Here is a 20404-nt window from a genome sequence, read left to right as displayed (position 1 = left end):
AGATACATATGATGGGCTGAGAAAGTTGCTGTGGGGATGCCTGTCTTCCACCTTAACATCGGTACGAGATTTCATTAGTAACCTTTGTGCCCTTCAAGAAACATACCAGCTCAGCTTTACGGCCTAACTACATTTTTGAAATGGAAGTGGTTGAAGCTGAGGCAAACAGCTTTGGAACAAAAACATTTCTTCTGCTTCTCTTTCCTATGTAATATGTTGCAGACTGCAGTCAACAGGCGTGTGCCTCCTGACCATATTTAAACGTGCACAGTTGAAAGCTTTAAACACTTAACGTGCTCAGCCCCTGTGTAGCTCAAAGAATTTGTGGGGAAATATAAATTGATCATGCTGGCTGGAGAACTGTGGCTGATGCAAGACTTGGCCAAATGGGTTGGGGATTCTGAGCAACTGAAATCTACCATTTCTGACAGGCACCAGATTAGGGAAGAATTCTTCTTGTTCAGAGTATTGGGAGTGCAGTCAGGTTTTCATCTGAAACAAAAGCACATGCACTGAAAAAAAAAATACATGTGCTTGCTGTAGGAACAACTGGCTTCATTAGCAATGTGCGCACTTTTCTGTGGATCCGCGTGCAACAGTTCACCAGCCGCGAAGTCCAGGTAGAGCTCCTCCGGCATCTCCATAACCTGTCTCTTCGCTGGCACCTGGAGCGCAAGACAGGGGAGGTGTTACGCAGTGTTGACCGAGGCACTAGCAGCATCAACAACTTACTCAGGTATGTGGGATATGTCTGACTGGTGGGAATCCATCAGTGTTCAATGGCTGGCAGGGATTCCTGCAGTCAGCTCTTCTCCTCCTGACCCCAGCGGGGAGAGAGAAGTTTTGGAAGGGGCATTGTACACTGTGTGATCTTAGTTTCCCACCCTCTCATCCTACAGTTACATCATATTCAGCATCTTCCCCACCGTGGCTGATATTGTAATTGCTATTGTGTATTTCGCCATAACCTTCAGCGGCTGGTTCGGCCTCATCATCTTCCTCTGCATGAGCCTTTACCTCAGTGAGTGTTTTGATGCCAGGGGCAGCAGTGGGGGGGGGGGGCAGAGAAAGGTTTCCATTGTCTTCAGAATTAAGCCTATGGTACTGACCTAAGGGAACTGGGAATTATAATTTAATAAAAGCCTTCCTCTACTTAATGCTTTTTTTTTCTGATTAATGAAATTACAAGCCAGAATTTCCAGCCATGAAGGCCAACTGTCAGAATAGCTGGGTCCTCTGGAGTTACAGTGTCAAGATATTTGGAGGAGAGACTGTTTTAGAAATAGAGCAGATGACTCAGTCCTGATCCAGTTCCCAACTTAGATAATTAAAAGGGATTTTAACACTTTGCTCCTGCTGGGACACTGATCCAAATTGCTCTTTGAATAGGCGTTACATTGCTGAACAAGCAGGATCTCTTTTTAGCAAGATAAGTGACACCCAGGATGAAATACTTTGACCTTCAGCTGCCCTGAGAGGGAATTCTGTATCTCTTCTACTCCTCTCAGATCTCATAAACAAAGGAAGTGAAGCTATACTGGTAGTATGACAGACATACAGGCATCCTTTTTTTTGCTGTGATCTGACATAAAGTATCTTATGTAAATCTCAGACAATAAGCTAACTTTGCATTGAGATAGATTCAAGCTCTGGCCTATTGGAGACTAATTTAACACAGTAGGACTTAAAATAGGTATGTCTAATTGGTCTTGTTGATTCTGATGCGATTAAAATAGGGGTAAGTAATCCATGAGCAGCGTGTGGCCCATAAAGCCCCAAAAGTCACCAAGTAAAATGCTGAAAAATGAAGGGAAAACCAAATGAAATATAAGCTATAAGGTAACTAAAGTTGCTACAAAACTTAATCTCCATGAAATGCTCTTACGTCCTTGAATAATGTCATAATGTTGTTGGCCTGCCTGCTATGGAGTTCAGTATTTCTCTCCCCCAACCCCAAGGAATTTTCAAAACTTAGTCTTTCAGCCACCAACACTTTGCTCTCTTGGAGAAACATGAGAAATTTTCTTTTGGTCTAACCTTTAAATTAATTGTGTCACTGCAAATTATATGTATTAAGCATATTTGGTAGGCTTGCATGAAATCCTGCAGGAAGGCCCTGTTTAGCTACTCATTCCGAAATGGGAAATGGAAACAAAACGGGGGAAATGAACAAAATGGGAAGGGGAAAGGTTTTGTTCTTATCTTAAAATAAAAGTGTCCCATTCAGAATGCTTGTTTACAGTGCTTTAATGGATTTTCTTCATATAGGACAAAAGTCAAAAACCTTATGACTGTGCAAACATGGGAAACAATGAGAAATGCGAATGAAAGGTGCCCACGACTTTCTGTATTTCATCCAACAGTCACAAAAAAAGGTGCAGGAGTAGTTCATTGCTACTTGACCAGCAAATCTAAAACAAACTTGGCTCAAATTAAATCCCCATTTCACAAAACGGCATCCTTAGTGTGCCTTGCACAAACAACATGAGTGCAGCAACAAGTAGTGGCTACAATGCATTGGCTTCTGAATAGATCATAAAAGTAGAGCAACATCAAAAACAGACTTTTGGCCGGCAGTTTATGTCTGTTGCATATGCATGGAATACTTTTGCAATTGGCCATCTGCAATGCAAGTAACATAATTTTTGGAAATCTGTCCAAATTTTATTTATTTATTTATTTATTTTTCAAAATTTATAAGCCGTCCCACTCCCGAAAGACTCTGGGCGGCTAACAATAAAAACACATAAAACATAACAAAACAAACAGTACAGAGACAGTCATCCAGGGGTCAGTTTTTATAAACCCCAGGCCTGCCGGAAAAGCCAGGTCTTAAGTAGCTTACGGAAGACCAACAGGGTGGGAGCGGTCCTAATCTCCGGGGGAAGCTGATTCCAAAGCGTGGGCGCCATCACAGAGAAGGCCCTCCTCCGCGGCCCCGCCAAATGGCACTGCTTGACCGACGGGACCTGAAGGAGGCCCAGCCTGTGGGATCTAACCGGACGTAGGGAACTATGAGGTAGTAGGCGGTCTCGCAAATAGCCTGGCCCTGAGCCATATAGGGCTTTAAAGGTAATGACCAACACCTTGACTTGGACCCGGAGACCAATAGGCAACCAGTGCAGCTCACGGAGGATAGGTGTAACGTGGGTGTATCGAGGAGCACCCACTATCACTCGCGCAGCTGCATTCTGGACCAACTGTAGTCTCCGAATACTTTTTAAGGGTAGCCCCATGTAGAGCGCGTTGCAGTAGTCCAAAGGAAAAAAAATCAGGGACAATATCGTAACATTGACATTGACTTTCCCAGAGCAAATACCTTTTTAAAAATAAACAAGGAGCAATCTTTTTCTTGTCTAAAACCTTTTTTTTTTTTTTTAGAAAAGAAAGCAATCTTTTTCTGATCTTGTTACTTGCCCTCAGCCCCACCTTCTTTGCTGAACTGTCTCACACTATTGACTGCAGAAGTGGAACATTCCTGTTTTATTAATTAATATATTCTAAACATCCATAGTTATAGGGTTTTCTTTATTTAAAAAAATGTGGGATAAGTAAACACTCAGACAAAGTGAGACAAAATGTCTCATTTTCTCTTGAACTCAAGACAGAATTTGGGACAAAGGGATACCTATTTCAAGATCAGAACAATTTGTACATCCCTACATTGGAGATACCACTGCTTACTTCTTGTTCAGCTATCTTTATCAGGGTGAAAGAAATAATTTTAATTTTAAAAAACGCTTTTTCTTTTTGCCACTTTTTGAATAGTCTTGGTTATGAGTTGAAGTGGAAAGAATCAAAGATATCTCTGATAAGCCTGTGTGAATTTGCTATAGTGATAGTTGGCCTCTCTTTTTCCATGTAGCACTGACTATAATACTGACTGAGTGGCGAACAAAGTACCGCCGTGATATGAATCTTCGTGACAATGATGCCAAGTCTCGAGCTGTTGACTCACTTCTCAACTTTGAAACGGTACCTAGGGCCTCCACTTAACCATAATTGGTGGCTGGAAATAGGGAGTACAAGTAATTAGCAGAAAACCATTCTGGCTGACTTTTTCCCCTGCATTGCTTGAAATTGCTTCAGTTTCAGATTTTTGCTTAGAGGAGGAAGAGCTTTCCACTTTGATCTAACGCTCACCACCACCACCCCACCCGGGTTTAATGAATATTTCTTGTTTGTCAAGAGTTAACTGAGAATGAAAGTTGGGTGACTTAGAGTAGGGAACGTCATTTTTGTACTGACCGGTCCCTGGTTTGGTTTGTTGCAGGTGAAGTATTACAGTGCAGAGGACTATGAGGCTAGGCGCTTCAATGATGCCATTATGAAGTATCAGGTATAGAAGGATCTTTATGTAGTGTTTGGACTTGTTTCTTTCATGTCTGTTATAAAGCACTATTGAGGTTTTTTTGGTTAGTCTGTTTCCTTCAGTACCAGCAGAGATGGAGGTCTGTCTGTCTATCTATCTATCTATCTATCTATCTATCTATCTATCTATCTATCTATCTATCTATCCATCCATCCATCCATCCATCCATCCATCCATCCATCTTCATACTCCTATGTTTGTGTTCATACATGCAGTAATTTGGAAGGGAAAAAAATAGTTCCATTTTCTTGGGGAAAGATGTGGGAAGCGATGCACATAAGCATCTAGAAAAGGAATCAGTAAGAGCATCATAACAAGGGAGATTAAGACACGGCAAACCGGAGAGGTTTCCCGGGATTTTGTAACACTGACATGTTTGTTAAAGATTATTCCCTCCATCCGCTAGTAAATAGTAGGTAGTCCTCGACTTAACGATCACAGTTGAGCCCCAAATTTCAGTTCTTAAGTGAATGTTGCCTCATTTTATGACTTTCCTTGCCACCGTTGTTAAATGAATCCCCGCAGTTACGTTAAGTGAGTTGTTAAGCGAGTCTGGTTTTCCCATTGACTTTGTTTGTCAGAGGTTTCAAAAGGTGATCACATCACCCCAGGACATTGCAACCGTCATAAATATGAACCAGTTGCCAAGCAGCCGAATCTTGATCACATGACTACGGGGATGCTTCAGTGGTTGTAAGAGTGAAAAACCGTCATAAGCCACTTTTTTTCAGTGCCATTGTAACTTCGAACGATCACTAAACAAATGGTAGTAAGTCGAGGACTACCTTTAGCTGCTCAGATGCTGCCCAGAATGTCCAGACATAGTCAAGCAAAGCCATGGCAGGATTTTCTGTTGTGGAGAGACTCAGAAAGGCCCATTATAAGTTTAATTAGTTCTGTCCTATATATAGGAGAATCAGTATATCCAGAGAAGAGAAATATTCTAGAAAAGCATTGGTTGGCTGATCTAAATTGTCTTGTAGTAGGACGAAGAAAACATAACTTATCCGTTCCTGGATGCCTCATTGGTCTGTTATGTGGAGGCTAAACTAGAGGGTACAAATTCTGTTGAACAATTTCTGTGGAATGTAGAGTTTTTCAGGATTGCATCGTGCAGTTCTTGATTTTTATTTTTATTTTTCCCTTTTCTTTTGGTAGGTTGCAGAATGGAAAGTGAATGCATCTCTGGGCCTGCTAAATCAGACACAGAATCTGGTGATTGGTGTGGGGCTGCTGGCTGGATCCCTCCTGTGTGCTTCTTATGTGACTAAGAAAAAGCTCAATGTAAGTTCTCGCTGACTGCATGCTGTATGTGGTTTGGGTTTCTCTCTGTTCTTCTGAAACAAGAACCAGTCTACAACTCATCCTTACTGTTGGGGCCCTTCCAGATGAAGCATCAGGCTTTGTGAACGATTTGCCATGAGTTAAAAAAAAAAATTAGACCATTTCAATGCACCTTTACAAAACTTAGTAATGTTTTAGAAATTTCTGTAGTTGAACCCTGAGCTGTTCTACCTATTTCTACTTGCAAATGACATTTGCAAACTGGACGTTCATGAAATTTGCTACTGGAAATACAGCAGCTCTGGGTTTCTCTGCATAATACTTACTAGAAGTCTTGCAATGAGGTACAGAGCCTCATGAGAAGCAGGAAGACTCTAGTAATTAAATAAGTGGAAGAACTTGCCACACAAAAATGCGAAAGAAGTTGCTGAATGCAGTGGTGGGATTCAAATATGTGAACAACTGGTTCTCTGTGTGGATGCCGCTTCCGGAAGTCCATTCTGGGCCTGGGCAACAAAATATTAGCTACCGGTTCTGCCAAACTGGTGCGAACTGGCTGAATCCCACCACTGGCTGAATGTCTTTAAATTTAGTTGTGAGACATGATGACTGATGGAAAAAAGTCTTTGTAGTATTCTATAAACTACTGTTTTCTGAATTTAAGACAGTGAGATCTGAAGGTAGGTCTCTGGTCATGCTGAGAAAAATGGGTAGCCCAGGGTGGAGAAGATTAAAACAAAACCAACTGGAGAATTGGACCTCTGAGAACAAAAGCTATTGTAAACAAGTGGCCAAGCTGGAAAAGATTTGTCACTAATTAAAAGATCTAAACAGAAGAGTGGGGTGGGCCTCACCAAATGGGAGCTGGTTTCCACAAACATCAGAAGAAAGAGATCAGTATGTTTGGGGTTTGTACTCCAGATGTGAAAACAGATTCCCCACATGGAGTGCAATCTGAGGGACAGGAGGTACTTTTTAAAATCAGAGGAGGTAATGGCAAAGTAAAGCTATAAAAACGTAACATGGCTGGCACTTTCACATCTAAATTGAGGAAAAGGTGTCAAGTATGAATTACAGGCAAACAACTTGACTAAAGGCTAATTAAAACAAAATAAAAACCTGGGAATTACTGAACCACACTGCTCCAATTAATTTTTGCTGCAGGGAAATGCCGCAGGAATAACAGTTTCACCATCAGCCTAGTCTGAAACGTCATTTGGGGTTCCAGGAAGGAATTATTTTACTTTTCCTTCCCCTCTGAAAAGCATTAGTAAGTGGTTACTTCTCCTGTGCTTCTTCTGGGATCTGACCATTGACCATGCTGGGTTGGAGTTGCTTACAGCATCTGTCTTATTTACTTATTTGATAAATTATATAGCCGCTCATCTCACTTACATGACTCTAAGTAATGTACAAAGTTAAAAAGTCTTTACTTCCATGCATGAATAATTTTCAATCTGGTTTCCACTTGTGTTAGACTATAGCCTGAGGGTCACTGAAATTTTAATTTACACCTCAGCTCTAGAGGAAAATTCACATATTTCCTCTATTTTCCTCAAATTTCTTCACAGACAAAAGTAGCAAGCAGGAAAAAAGTTGCTAGCCTAAACTGTTGCCTAATATGAGACATATAAACCTCCATCTGCAATCTAAAAGATTTAGAACAGAAACATAAGGTTGATTTAACTGGTAAATAGCTTCCTTCCTTCCCTCCCTCCCTCCCTCTCTCCTTCCTTCCTTCCTTCCTTCCTTCCTTCCTTCCTTCTTTACTTAGGCTGCCATATGGATTTGAAGAAAGATAAGCAACGGAAATGTTTGTTTTATCCTTTTTCTTTCATATTTATCCGCATATGTATTGACAACAGATTGAGAGGTGTAGTTTTGATCATATATAGAAAGGCAATGCATTAAACTGCCCCAAATATGAAACTTGGTCCTTCAAATTAGTTCTGTGTTGGAACACACAGAAATCTACCATTTAATTGATGGGAGGAGAAGACAGAAAAACTGAGATATAGCTGGTTATTGTCATATAAGTTGAACTTTACCTTGATCTACAAAGAACTCAGCCTCTGAAGTTTTGCTCTGGACCTCTTACTTCAAGGCTGGATTAGTGGAAAATATGTAAGTCATCCTGTAATAGGCTTATACATTCAAAGGGGGGCTTATTTTTTTTTTAATGAACACAGCAGAAATGTATATATTTGCACATGGTTTCATCTCAGGTCAATCACTCTGCTTCAATAGAATATTTGATGTTTGAATTTCTATTCTCTGAACATAAATAGGACATTTTCTCTTGATTTTTTTAAAATGTTGAATATCTCAAACCTATAATCCTCTGCTTAAGTAACAAATGTCACTTTTGCTGAACAAAAGACAAGGGACGTAGAGCTAATAAGGCTCTTGGACACTTGATCTTCAGGATTCATCAGGTGAATCTGCATTTGAAAACTCCCCATTGGATGTATGGGAGGAACAATTGTTATTGCAAAAATGGATATATTCTTCCTATTTCCTCCAGGTAGGCGATTATGTTCTCTTTGGCACATACATTATTCAGCTGTATACTCCACTGAATTGGTTTGGCACATATTACAGGTAATTTCATTGCTAGGTTACTTTTCTGTATATTTATTAGCCATCTGGGGGTGATGCAAAGAGAAGTGGGTCTATGAACTTGGAGAGGTAAACTGGGTTTATACTGTTATTTGCTTTACAGCCTGCTCCAATCAGAGCAGCATATATTATTTCTCAGATTTCAATTTCCTTATAACAAGAAAAGAACTATTAATCCGAATCTAATAATAATACCTGTACCAGGAATAAACAGAACTGTCAACAGGGACCAGGTAAGATGAGCCCCTTAGACGAACGGTGTAAGAATTAAGGATGCGTTCAAGCTTTTTGTTTATTTGTTGACAAATTTATATAGCCACCCAGCTCAAAAAACAAGCAACTCTTGTTATGTTCACCCTGCTAAAAAAAAAACAAAAAACCCTTTCCAGCAAGGTTTCCCCACCATTACCCCAAAGACAAAAGCTGAACGAAAAATGTTGCTAATCTACTTCAGATTACCTGGCATTTGGTAGCAGTCTGTTTTTGTGCCCATCGTGACTCTTGTGAATAGCATTTGTCTAACACTTTTACAGAGACTGACAGCAAACAGAAATGTATCCATTTCTGAAATGCCTGACATAAAAGAGGAATTAATCTGGTTGCTGAAACACAGACTTATTTTAAAATTTAAGAACACAATAACAGAGTTTGTTAATCTTGTAGGAAAGGAAGCTCATCAGAATACAGTATATTGCAAGCAAGGTTGGATCCTTGCCTCGAGTTAAAAGACAATTAAATTAAGTACAAATGAATGTTTCCCTTGTATGCAATTTCATCTTTTTTACACTGGGCTCATTGTTTAATCAACATGAAGAAAAATCTTGATAATTAACAAAATATAAAGTTTGATAACTAGTTACCAAAAATTAGTTATTGAAAAGTAATCATGTCATAGAAAGGTATTAAGTAATATATTATGTTTTATTCAAGTACAAATATTTTCTTATATTAATTCCTTTTGCATGAATAATTCTACAAGTCCAGCAATGAAAGGAATTATCATTAAAATTTCTAATGACTAGAAAGCTGAGCTCAGACTTAAAAAATAAAATGCAGCTGTAGGAATTATATGTCTGTTTCATAAAAAAAAAGTTTGTTGCTTGTAATCATTTAAGTTGCCCTTGCCTTTACACTTCTTCCCATCAAAGATATTTTTAAAAGGTGTGAGATGATTTACTATGTGAACATGTGTTAAAGCTCTGGGAGTGGTGGGGTTCGTGTCCATGCTTAAGGTATAAAAGATTGCTGTATTTGAATATAAGTACTTGTCTGTTTCACTCTCTTTACTTTCCTGAAACCTTCATAACTTGGTTACTTTGGTGCAGTGGAGCTTCTGTTTTTTCTTTCCAGAATGATCCAGTCCTCATTTATTGACATGGAGAATATGTTTGAGCTCTTCAGTGAGGAACAGGAGGTAAGGCAGATCATACCTGTGGAGAATCTGTGCATCAGATTATAGCGGAACAGCTTATTTTCCCTTCCTTGTGCATTGTAACCCATAGATCAAGGGTAGGCAACCTTGGCTCTTTTATGACTCGTGGACTTCAACTCCCAGAATTCCTGAGCCAGCATGGCTAAGCTTGGAAACCTCTCCCTTTTCCCTCAGCACGGCTGGCTCAGGAATTCTGGGAATTGAAGTCCACGAGTCATAAAAGAGCCAAGGTTGCCTACCCCTACCATAGATTATAAACTACAGGTAATTGTTGCTTAATGACCCTATCTGGGACTGGAATTTCTGTCACTAAATAAAGCAGTCCTTAAAGACAACCCATGATGGCACTACTTAGCGATGGCAGTTTAATTTAGCCTTTCCCAACCTGATGCCATTCAGCTGCTTTGGGATTACATTCCAAAAAGTGGCCTGAACCTCCTAGTTGACAGTTCTAGGAGCTGGAAGTCTCTGCATCAATGATGGACACAAATTGGAAAGAACTTGATTAATTTTCAGGATGTACCTTAGTTTGGCCGCTATCGTAGCTATTTTTTTTTAATAGCCAGATTTGAGTTGGCCAGGAGCCAAATTTTCCATTTTCCATTTTCAGACTGATAATTTTTAATCATGAGATATGTTGGCAATGAGATGTGATTAGAATCTCTAACTGACCCTCTCCAATGTGTGTCTCTGGAACGTACAAATGTGAGGTTACAGATCAGACTTTTGTACTGTGGTGGCAACTGTCCAGGACTTCCAGAAGAAACCTTTGTTATCATCTGCTATCTAGCTTTTATTATTGGAACTGCTACGAACTGAATTTTGTGCTGGAAAAACAAGTGCTCTACCTCAGGAATGGCATTTCTGTACTATAAATGGCTTCCAAGAGCAACTTCTTGGTCACTGAGGCAAATCTTCCTTCCTCTGCCAACTTAGCTAGTCAGGATCTTAATGGATATTACGGATGTGTTAACTTGTAGGTGAAGGACAAACCGGGGGCTGGAGATCTTCGATTTCTTGCAGGACGTGTGGAATTTGAAAATGTCCATTTTGGCTACACAGAAGGGTAAGTAGAGAAGGAAAAAGTATTGATGATAACAATGGTGCATGTTAAATCTGAGAAAGAAGGGTTGAACAACATAGGATAGTGGTGGTGAAAATGTGAGTCTCATTAAAGCTTTCCATCTCTGGATGAGATAAAAGCTCAGTAAGAAACATGTTTTGTATCTCCCTTCTGAATTATGACAAGTGAGAAAGATAGGGACCTTTCCTGAAAGTTGTTTGGGGAATTAGTAAAGTAGTTCAAAAACCTTTCTTTTATCTGTCTCTTAAAACCCTCTTCACCTAGGTTGCTTCTGTGGAGCAACCACGGTCATTGTTCTTCAAACTATTCTGCAAACTGGAGGAAGTCTGTATCTGGAACAGAGGAGGGCATCGTGGGTGGGAGGTCTCACCAGGTTGCTTCAGGAAAGCAGTGAAGTTTGAAAGATGGGTGACTGCTCTCTTTTGTTGTTCTCCACACAGAAAGGAAATTTTACACGATGTTTCCTTTACCGCAATGCCTGGACAAACTGTAGCACTGGTAAGGAGTTAGAAATGGCTCTGCTGTAAGCAATTATCTACTGTAATTGTACAGTACTTTCTTTTGTCTCCCATCTGATAAGAATAGTGACAGGCCCTAAACAAGGGGCCAAAAACAAATGCTGAAACTTTAGCCTCCCTACTTTCCATTTCTTCCCATAGGGACACTTTGCTCTCTCTCCCTTTCTCTCCAGGTGGGACCCTCGGGATCAGGAAAAAGTACCATTGTCCGCCTGCTATTCCGCTTTTATGATGTGTGGGGAGGCTGCATACGAATAGATGGACAGGATATCTCTAAGGTAACAAACCCACTGGGAAGTATTGATAATAGAAGGCTCTTCCATCGTGGATGAAGGCATGGAGAAGGTTCATTTAAAAGGCAGTGGGGTGGGAGGAGGATGGGAAGTATATCCCCAAATATTGTCTAGATAAATTGCGAGTTTCAGCCTAACCTTACATACCATGGCTTCTATGCACTTCTTTGCATTACTGTGTTGGGACCAGTCAGCAGAGGAATATAGCTAAATATGTCCTTCTGGGATCTCTAGTGAGACTGGTGTTTTTAACTGATCAGGACTCTTGGTACACCAAATTATTTGAGATGATTAAAGCAATTGGAGATTTTGAAGAATTTTTACATCAAAATGCTAATTGAACAGCTAGGAAATACCATGAAATGTTAGGATAAAAAGATTTGAGGGTGAAAAAAAAATCTGCTCTGACGGCACAAATGTAAAGAAATACCATCTGTCAGAGGAAAACAAGCCTAAGTACTGAGGAGTTTTTGATCACACAAAAGGGATAGCCTAGGAGCAGTTTAAAGTCGGGGATATGAGACACAAGAATTGTTTCTTTGACAAGAATTTGTTTGCAAGAAAGTTATATAGATAGTTTAATCTCTCACATGCATTCTGTATATGTGAAGTCAAAGTAAAAATAGGGGAATATTTTGGTTACCCATGCTTTATGGTCCAGAAGATGAATGGCTGTACAACTGAAAAACTGGCTCTCCAGAAAACTAAAACTCCGAGTGGCCCTATCCAGTGGCAGAGGATGCCAGGAGTTGTGTATCAACAATACCCTGAGGTCCAGAGGTGCCATACCTCTGCTGTACAGTGTGATCCCAAAGATAGAACCAAGTTGGAATAACCTTTTGCATGTGTTATATACTCTTATGCTTCTCCTCTCAGAGCTCCTCAAGACTTAATGACACAACCCAGCTGCTTAATTGCTTGTTCACGTTTATTGCCACAGCAACAGACATATGATTCCATTTAAAGGTAGATTAAAGGTTTGTGCTCAGCAGGCCTCCACTTCTCCTGTGGCCACCCAAGCTCACTGGGAAAGGACTACGGGGTATCTGAGGGAGATTGTTAGATGGCCCTTAGTCTTTGGGAGATCAGCGTGGGAGGGTATCACAGGACAGCTGGCTCTTTCATGTCTGCTAGAGCGGTTTGGTGTCTGTTCTTATTATTCTGATTCTACAAATCCATCCTCTTAATTTTCTCTCCATTACTCCCTGTGGTTATACCTTTCCTTAAGGATCTATCTCATTTATCAGATTTGTTGTGGTTACTGGAATCAATGTCTAGGAAGCAGTGGGATGAGATATGGATAAAATGGCATCTAGAAATAGTTGAGGCAGGTTAAAAGATGCATAATTTCCTACAGTGTACATGTTCACAACACAGTGTCCCACGGGCATTTTTTTAAATCTTGCTAGTCAAACCATTTTCCAGAGAATTTGTCATATAATAATGAAACTCCCCAGAGAGGATTGAGCCTGTCCAGTGTCCATTATTTGGGATGGCTTCTGGTTTAAAGTGCCTGCAGTAGATAGGAAAACAGCAGCGTTCCTTTGTTTTCTGCCTCCCCTTGTATTCATCAAGGTGACTTAAAAAAGTTGAGCTACTGCCCGGAAGGTTATTATGAAGCTGGGCTGAGACAATAGTCATACAATGCATTCTGCAAGGTGAGAACGTTAAGGCTTGAAGTATTCAAAGAAATGTTCAGGTTATCTTAAGCGGGGCTTACTGCAAAACAGGTACCTTTCAGATAGATTGGACCTTCACTTTCAGCCCATAAAAAGAGTACGTGGTTGGGGAAGGCTGCTTTGAAATGCCAACTCTCTGAATTGTACTCTGGGCTTTCTGAATTGGTGTCATTTGGGCTTCCCTCGCCTCAGTGCAGAATGGGAAGCCCTGATAAATCATAGTGACTTTAGCCTTTGTCCTGAAGCTAACTATCCATCAGACTGGTGGGTGTGTGACAATGGCATCTATATTCTAAGCCATAACCTAGGTCAGGGGTAGACAACCTTGGCTCTTTTATGACTCGTGGACTTCAACTCCCAGAATTCCTGAGCCAGCAGGCTCAGGAATTCTGGGAGTTGAAGTCCACAAGTCATAAAAGAGCCAAGGTTGTCTACCCCTGACCTAGGTGAATTGTACAGTTTCTCACTTCACCTTCCATCTGCTCACATCCACAGGCAAAGCAGGTCTCCGTGCGTTCCCATATTGGTGTAGTGCCTCAGGACACTGTCCTTTTCAATGATACCATTTGCAACAACATCCGATATGGTCGTATTGATGCTACCGATGAAGAGGTTATGGAGGCTGCCATGACTGCTAATATCCATGATCGTATCCTCACATTCCCTGATGGTAAGGACTACCTCTACTTTATCTACCAGTTTGCCATAAAGCTTGTATTCCACCCACTGCACTGTTGTGTGAGATCTCATGTGATTATCCTGGGATGGTCTGCTTGATAGTCGAGTACAGGACTCAGATTCACTCCTTAATTTCTGCAGATGGGAAAGATTCCAAACAAGCCATTGACAAGTCTGTAGGCCTGTGCAAATAGTAGCAATCTACATTTTGAGATGCTGTGCGGTGGGGGAGCAGGACTGTTCTTGATCTGTGTGGATCAGTAATCTGATTTGGCACTCCCTTTGTTCTTAGCTGAACTAATCTAAATGAGCCTTTATTATTTATTTATTTATTTATTTGACTTGTACATCATCTAAATGCCGTCAACTTTGAGTGGCTCACAAAATAAAAACCAACAACAATATTCAATCCAGTTAAAAAACAATGAATAAGTTGGCGAACTCAGTCAATGTGTAAATTCCACAAGGTGCTCTAACTATCCCAGCCTAAAACCAAAAGCTTGAGAGAAGAACCAGGTCTTTTAAGACCATCCAGAATACCATCAGGGTGGGTGTTACTCTGATCTCCAGAGAAATTCGTTCCAGAGGGCAGACACTGCAGTAGAGATGGCAGGCTTTCAGATCCTGTTAAGTGGTGCCATTTGTTCAAAGGAACCCACAGCATGCCAGCCCTGTTGGATTGAACCAGTTGAGTAGATAATAGGAGAGACAGGTGGTCCTTCAAGTAACCAGGCTTTGTGTGTTGAACAGTAATTCTTATTATTTTTATCCAGCCCATTTTCTGTGGGTATGGATGTTGTGGGTTGGCTTATCTGAGAAGTCAGATGGGAAAAGTTGACCAACAGTTACCAAAATTGAGGGGCCTCACCCTATCCCACCAGTCCTCTAAGACCAATTGATGAATGACATCTTGACTAGTGAAAGAAATGAGATTAGCCTCTATGTCCCAGTTTGCAAAGCCATCCCAATTTTTAAGAGTATCTACTGCAACACCAAATATTCTTTTTTAGTAAATCTGGATGGTGCTACTACTGCTAGAAATAGCCATAAAGATTTAAAATGCTCTGCCAATGATAGGTAGGTAGGTAGGTAGGTAGGTAAGTAGATAGAGAGATAGAGATAGAGATTTAGACAGACAGATAACCTTTATTGTCATTTTTTACTGCGGGCACAATGGCACACATTAAAAATGAAATTTAGTTGCTTGCTCTCAAAGTGTACACGTACAAAATTAGCAGAAAGCAGCAATTTGTATCTCAATGGCCTTCCTTTTTTACATAATGTTTTACTTTCCCCTGTGCTTATGCCTGAAAGGTTATGATACGCAGGTTGGTGAGCGAGGTCTGAAGCTGAGTGGTGGGGAAAAACAGCGAGTTGCTATTGCCCGCACTATCTTGAAGAACCCTGACATCATCTTATTTGATGAGGTAACCGAGGAGAAGTATTATCTTAATATCTGTCTCAGTCCCAGAGAGGGCCCATCCATTCATTAGAGCAGGGCTTTTCAACCTTTTCACCCATTGTGCTACTTTTAGGATATGGCAATATCCGAGTACCACCAGTCGCCTAGCAAGGTGTCAAAAACTTGATGACCCCCCCCAAAAAGGAAAAAAGTGATAAAGTACAGGTAGTCCTCAACTTACAACAGTTCGCTTAGTGACTTTTCGAAGTTACAATGGCACTGAAAAAAGTGCCCCCCAAGGCACAGCCGAGCAAGACACCTGCCTGCCCGCCCAGCGGCGCTCTCATTCCCCTCCCCCACTACCACTTTTCTAGGATGGTCGCGGACCACCTGTCAGGTGCCAATGTACCAGAGGTGGTACCCGTACCACTGGTTGAACAGCCCTGCATTAGAGAGAACAACCTATTAGATATGGAATATTTGCTGAGGGGGGAGGGGAAAACAGAAGAATCAAGTTTAATATCCCATGGAGATGCCTAGAAAAGCACACGATTGGCTGGAATCCTGGCTAGAAGCATTCCACATTGCAACCATGTGTGTGGCAAGTATACAAGTAATCTTTGAGTTACAACAGTAATGAAGCCTGTCCATCATGATTGTAACTCATGATGATCACCCACATGACTGATTTTATGATCTTTTTTGCAACAGGCATTAAACAAGCACCACAGTCATTAAGTGAACCAGTGCTTCATTATGAGCATGGTTTTGCTGAAAACCAGAAGTAAATGCTGGGTTTGGGGTTGTTGTTTTTTGCAAAACCAATGTAAAAGGTTACATGACCAGGATGCTGCAAACAGTCATCAATGTGGCCCTGTTGCTGAGGACCCAAAGTGCGGTCGTGATGGGAGTGGGGGCAACCCTCAGAATTTTAAATTTGGATCATAGGTACTTCCAGGAAGGTCCTTCATAACTTTGGAAGGTCGCTAAGGGACTGGTCATAAATCAAGTATTACTTGTACTTTTATCTATTTGTTTCCCACATCCAAGTTACATTTGCATTTTACCCTTCCATGCTTTTTTTTTTAAACAAAGCCTGAATCGTGGGAACATTTGGGAGGAGGATAATATCACAAATTCTATCTTTACAACTATGTTTCTCTTCCCTGTTCCCCACACCATTTATAACCTGTTCCTGAGTACTTCTCCCCACAATAACAATAGTATAGAACAGCAGTTCTCAACCTATAGGTTGCGACCCCATTTGGGGTCGATCGACCATTTCACGGGAGTCGCCAAGCAAGGCTGTCTGCCATTTTTTTCCCCTTTTCCGGCGGGTGCCTTACCTCCCTTGGGCTGGGCCAGCTGGTGGCCCAGCCGGTGGTCGGCCTGCTCTGTCTCTGCCGCTTGCCAGCTACGCCTCGGCTGGCGCAGGGGGTGGCACCACGCATGCGTGGCGCTCCCAGGCAGGGAAAGTCCTCGACTTATGACTGGTTTAGTCCTCAACTTACGACCGGTTTAGTCCTCGACTTACAACCGGTTGGGGGTCGCGGCATTAAAAAGGTTGAGAACCAATGGTGTAGAACTACAAAGAGCATCTCTCAGCCCTTTACCATGGTACCAAAACAATATGGGTTGCTTATAGGTACTAATATGCCAGTGACTTGACACTAAAAGGAGGTTCAGAGTCCATTACCTTCCTGTATATCCCCCCCCTTTGCTCTGCTACAATGTGCTGACTCTTACAGGCAACATCAGCACTGGACACTAAAACGGAGAGAACAATCCAGTCATCGCTAGCTAAAGTATGTGCCAATCGCACCACCATTATTGTGGCTCACAGGTAAGATGAATTTTAAATAAGAGGTTTTAAGCATAATCCTTGTCCTGGCTCAAGCAAAAGAGATTGTTGCTAGTTATTACTTGATACAGGCAGAACAACTCCATGGACGAATCATGCAAATTACTTTATTCAACAGGCATCCTCAAGTCAATCACTTACAATTACTGTAGAGATTCTTCTGGAATGTAGGTTGTAATTTAGACCCATCGCATAGGTAAAAGGAAAATAATTTCTCCATTCTAACGGAGCTACCAGGCCTCGTGGCTAGGATTCATGGAGAGATTGCAGACTGGCACGTAATCAGGATATCCCGTAATAAAACACAAGACCCTCCCAGTGGCCAATCTTAACACAGATATAACCAGGTAACATAAACTACATTACCCAGAAGGCTATCGCTTAAGGGAACAGTTCTTAATTCCTAAGATAGCTATATACTTTGACCAGATGGCTATATACTCTAACCAGCACAATCCTAGCTAAAGGAAAACTGTTCCCGTTCCACAAAGAGGGTCAAACGCTTGCCTTGACTTTTGTACTTGTTTCTATCGATTCTTATTCAGTTTGATGAATAAGAATTTTCTTTAGAATCTTTGTCAAAGGGGAAGAGAATTTTAGAGAATTTTTCATAAATGGAACGTGACCGTTTGAATTATATGTATCCAAGAGATATGTGCAGGTGTCTGCTTTCTATTTTACCTTTTTCCTATATTACGATTAGATTCCAGAGCATCTGGACAGGGCATCGCAGAGGAATTTCCCTCAGGGATGAGTCCTGCCCTTAAGAAACGCAGTTTAGCAGAGAATTGCCAAAGCCCCCTTATATTGAGTTGTATTCTTTTGCTTTGTTGCATCCTATATCACAGGAAATCACCAGGTAATCTCTGGTGATTTCCTTGGCTTTTCACCAATTTGCTGCTACTCTCTCCTTTTCCCGAGATATTAGTCATGATGGTTATGAAGGCAAAAATTATAGATAGTCAGGGCTCACCCCTGAATGCTGTTACATGTGGCTGAATTAGCACCATAGGATCTGGAATGGCTAGAAATCCAATAGAGTTCTGGACATTTTAAGATAGCTTTGCTCAGTGCTTTTTTTGTAAGAAAAAAGGTGCCGGAACTCACATCTTGTTAATCTTTTATTTAAAAATAAATATATATATTCAGTTCTTAGCAGGACCAGTAGTTGAGAAGTAATTAATTTTTTTTTTCATTTTTAAATTTGGGGTCACACTTTTACACTAAAAATTTAAAAAAGATTTTCAATTCACCAACGATTTTTTTAAAATAAAGAAATAGTCAATAACTGTACACACACCCACACGTCAGATGTGTAACGAAACATAACAGTCGCCCCCCCGCAGTAAGCACTCAGTGCCAACAACCAATCACAAGCCGAGCAGCGCCATCACAACCAGCATGGATAAAGTACGCATGTATCAGACTCGTCACACAAGCAGCCCGCATGCACCGTTTTAATGATTTTGCCACTGATCGCTTGACAGGGCGATTCAAGTCCATGTGGACTAAACATCAAATTTTCAAAAATTACTTTTAAAATGTGGAAAATCCATCAAAAAAAGGTGCTGGAACTCTGTTCTGGTGTGTTCTATGACAAAAAAAACCACTGGCTTTGCTGAATTAATATTCTACTCATTACATACATCACACACTGAGTTGTGGTGATGCAGTGGTTAATACTGCAGGCTAACTTTGCCCACTGCTAGGAGTTCAGTCCTGAGCAGTTCAAGATTAACTCAGCTTTCCATCCTCCGAAGGTCAGTAAAATAAAGACCCAGGTTGTTGGGGGCAATATGCTGATTCTGTAAACCACTTAGAGAGGGCTGTAAAGCACTGTGAAGCAGTATATAAGTGCTATTGTTGTTGCTATGTTGTACATCTACTACTCTTAAAAACATTTTGTGATGGTATCATCCTTGTATAGTTCTTTCCCCAGAGACAGATTATATCTGAGAAGACAACCTGTGTACATGTCATGTATTGTGTGTTATTGACAGTTGTCAAACTTTACACACTGGTTTCTAAGTAGTAATAATTGTTTGTCCTTTATAGGTTATCAACCATAGTTAAGGCTGATCAAATTCTTGTTATCCGAGATGGCCATGTGGTAGAGCGTGGAAGGTAAACAAATGTAAAAAAACTCAAGAGATTTAAAGAGACCATAACAAACGCTTTTCTTGTGTTTAGAAAGCCAATTCTTAGGAAAGGAGGAAGTGAACCCCTGTATCAGGGGTGTCAAACTGCCAGCCCGCGGGCCGGATGTGTCACGAGGAAACCACGCCCACCCCATTGCCAGCAATGGGAGGAAAGTCGCGAGTTTGACATGTCTGCCCTATATTCTCCCCACCAAACAAGTATTAACAGAAGTGTGGATTTCCCCATTTTCAAGCCCAGTTTAAAATAAACAGTGGAATCATGGCAACAGGACAATGATTATTGTTGCTTCTAATACTACCATAGGTTACTTTGCCAGAAGGTTAGTTTGAGACAGTCAAATCAGAAGTGGAGTATTAGCCCCAAAATGCAAATTATAAGTCAACCCTGCTCAGCACAATCCTTATTTATCCCCCATCCCCATCATGGTGCTATTTTCTGGGCATTGATTCCCCCCCCCACACACACACACGCATACTTCAATAGAGGCCGCAAGTGAAATCTACTTGGTGGGATTTTTCCATGTGAAAATCTCCTTCTGAAGCCCCAATATGTGGATCAGTTTCAGTCTATCAAAGGACCCCCCCCCTGCCTCTTTTTGCACTGACAGCAACCGGAGAGGTAAAAGATCTGCACTTGTCTGGGTGGAAGGAGGGGAGGGGAGAAGCAGGGCAGGGTGCAGAGAAGAGAGCTGCCTTTCCCTTCCCTGCCCTTTGCTCTCCAGAGACCAGTAAGTGCAGATAATTGCTATCCCCACGTGAGGGCAGTGACTTTACTGGCCTCATTCCCAAGGCAAGGTGAGAGGATTGCTCCAAGAGGCAGTGATTTTCATTCTGACATAACTTCCTCTTATTCCAAGGATGGAGAAGAGTACTGTACAAGCTCGGGGGGGGGGGAGGTTGAGCCCTTCTTGTAACTCCCTAGATTTCCTGCTTATCCCCTCCGTCACCAAACCTGCTGACAAATTTCCAGACTGGGAAAGCTGTCACAGCTTGGGACAAAAGGACGGGCTTTACAGGAGGGTA

General features: G+C 41.2%; 1 protein-coding gene across 2 annotated transcripts in view; it reads left to right on the top strand.

Moving 5' to 3' along the window:
- ABCB6 (ATP binding cassette subfamily B member 6 (Langereis blood group)) overlaps positions 1-20404 on the top strand; it is a 45781-nt gene that overhangs the window by 24446 nt on the left and 931 nt on the right. For both annotated transcript variants that reach the window (XM_039365772.1, XM_039365773.1), the window contains exons 6-19: positions 544-736; positions 900-1021; positions 3866-3975; positions 4274-4339; positions 5531-5656; positions 8181-8257; positions 9626-9689; positions 10688-10773; positions 11232-11289; positions 11483-11587; positions 13777-13951; positions 15274-15386; positions 17110-17204; positions 19278-19346. In XM_039365772.1, the coding sequence (XP_039221706.1) occupies positions 544-736; positions 900-1021; positions 3866-3975; positions 4274-4339; positions 5531-5656; positions 8181-8257; positions 9626-9689; positions 10688-10773; positions 11232-11289; positions 11483-11587; positions 13777-13951; positions 15274-15386; positions 17110-17204; positions 19278-19346 (1459 nt within the window). The remainder of the gene's footprint in view (positions 1-543; positions 737-899; positions 1022-3865; positions 3976-4273; positions 4340-5530; positions 5657-8180; positions 8258-9625; positions 9690-10687; positions 10774-11231; positions 11290-11482; positions 11588-13776; positions 13952-15273; positions 15387-17109; positions 17205-19277; positions 19347-20404) is intronic.

Source organism: Crotalus tigris, unplaced genomic scaffold, assembly GCF_016545835.1.
Source record: "Crotalus tigris isolate CLP2741 ecotype Arizona unplaced genomic scaffold, ASM1654583v1 scf7180000020184.803716, whole genome shotgun sequence".
Lineage (NCBI taxonomy): Eukaryota > Metazoa > Chordata > Lepidosauria > Squamata > Viperidae > Crotalus > Crotalus tigris.
The sequence above is the reverse complement of the archived record's forward strand: the minus strand, read 5'-3'. Positions and strand labels throughout refer to the sequence as shown.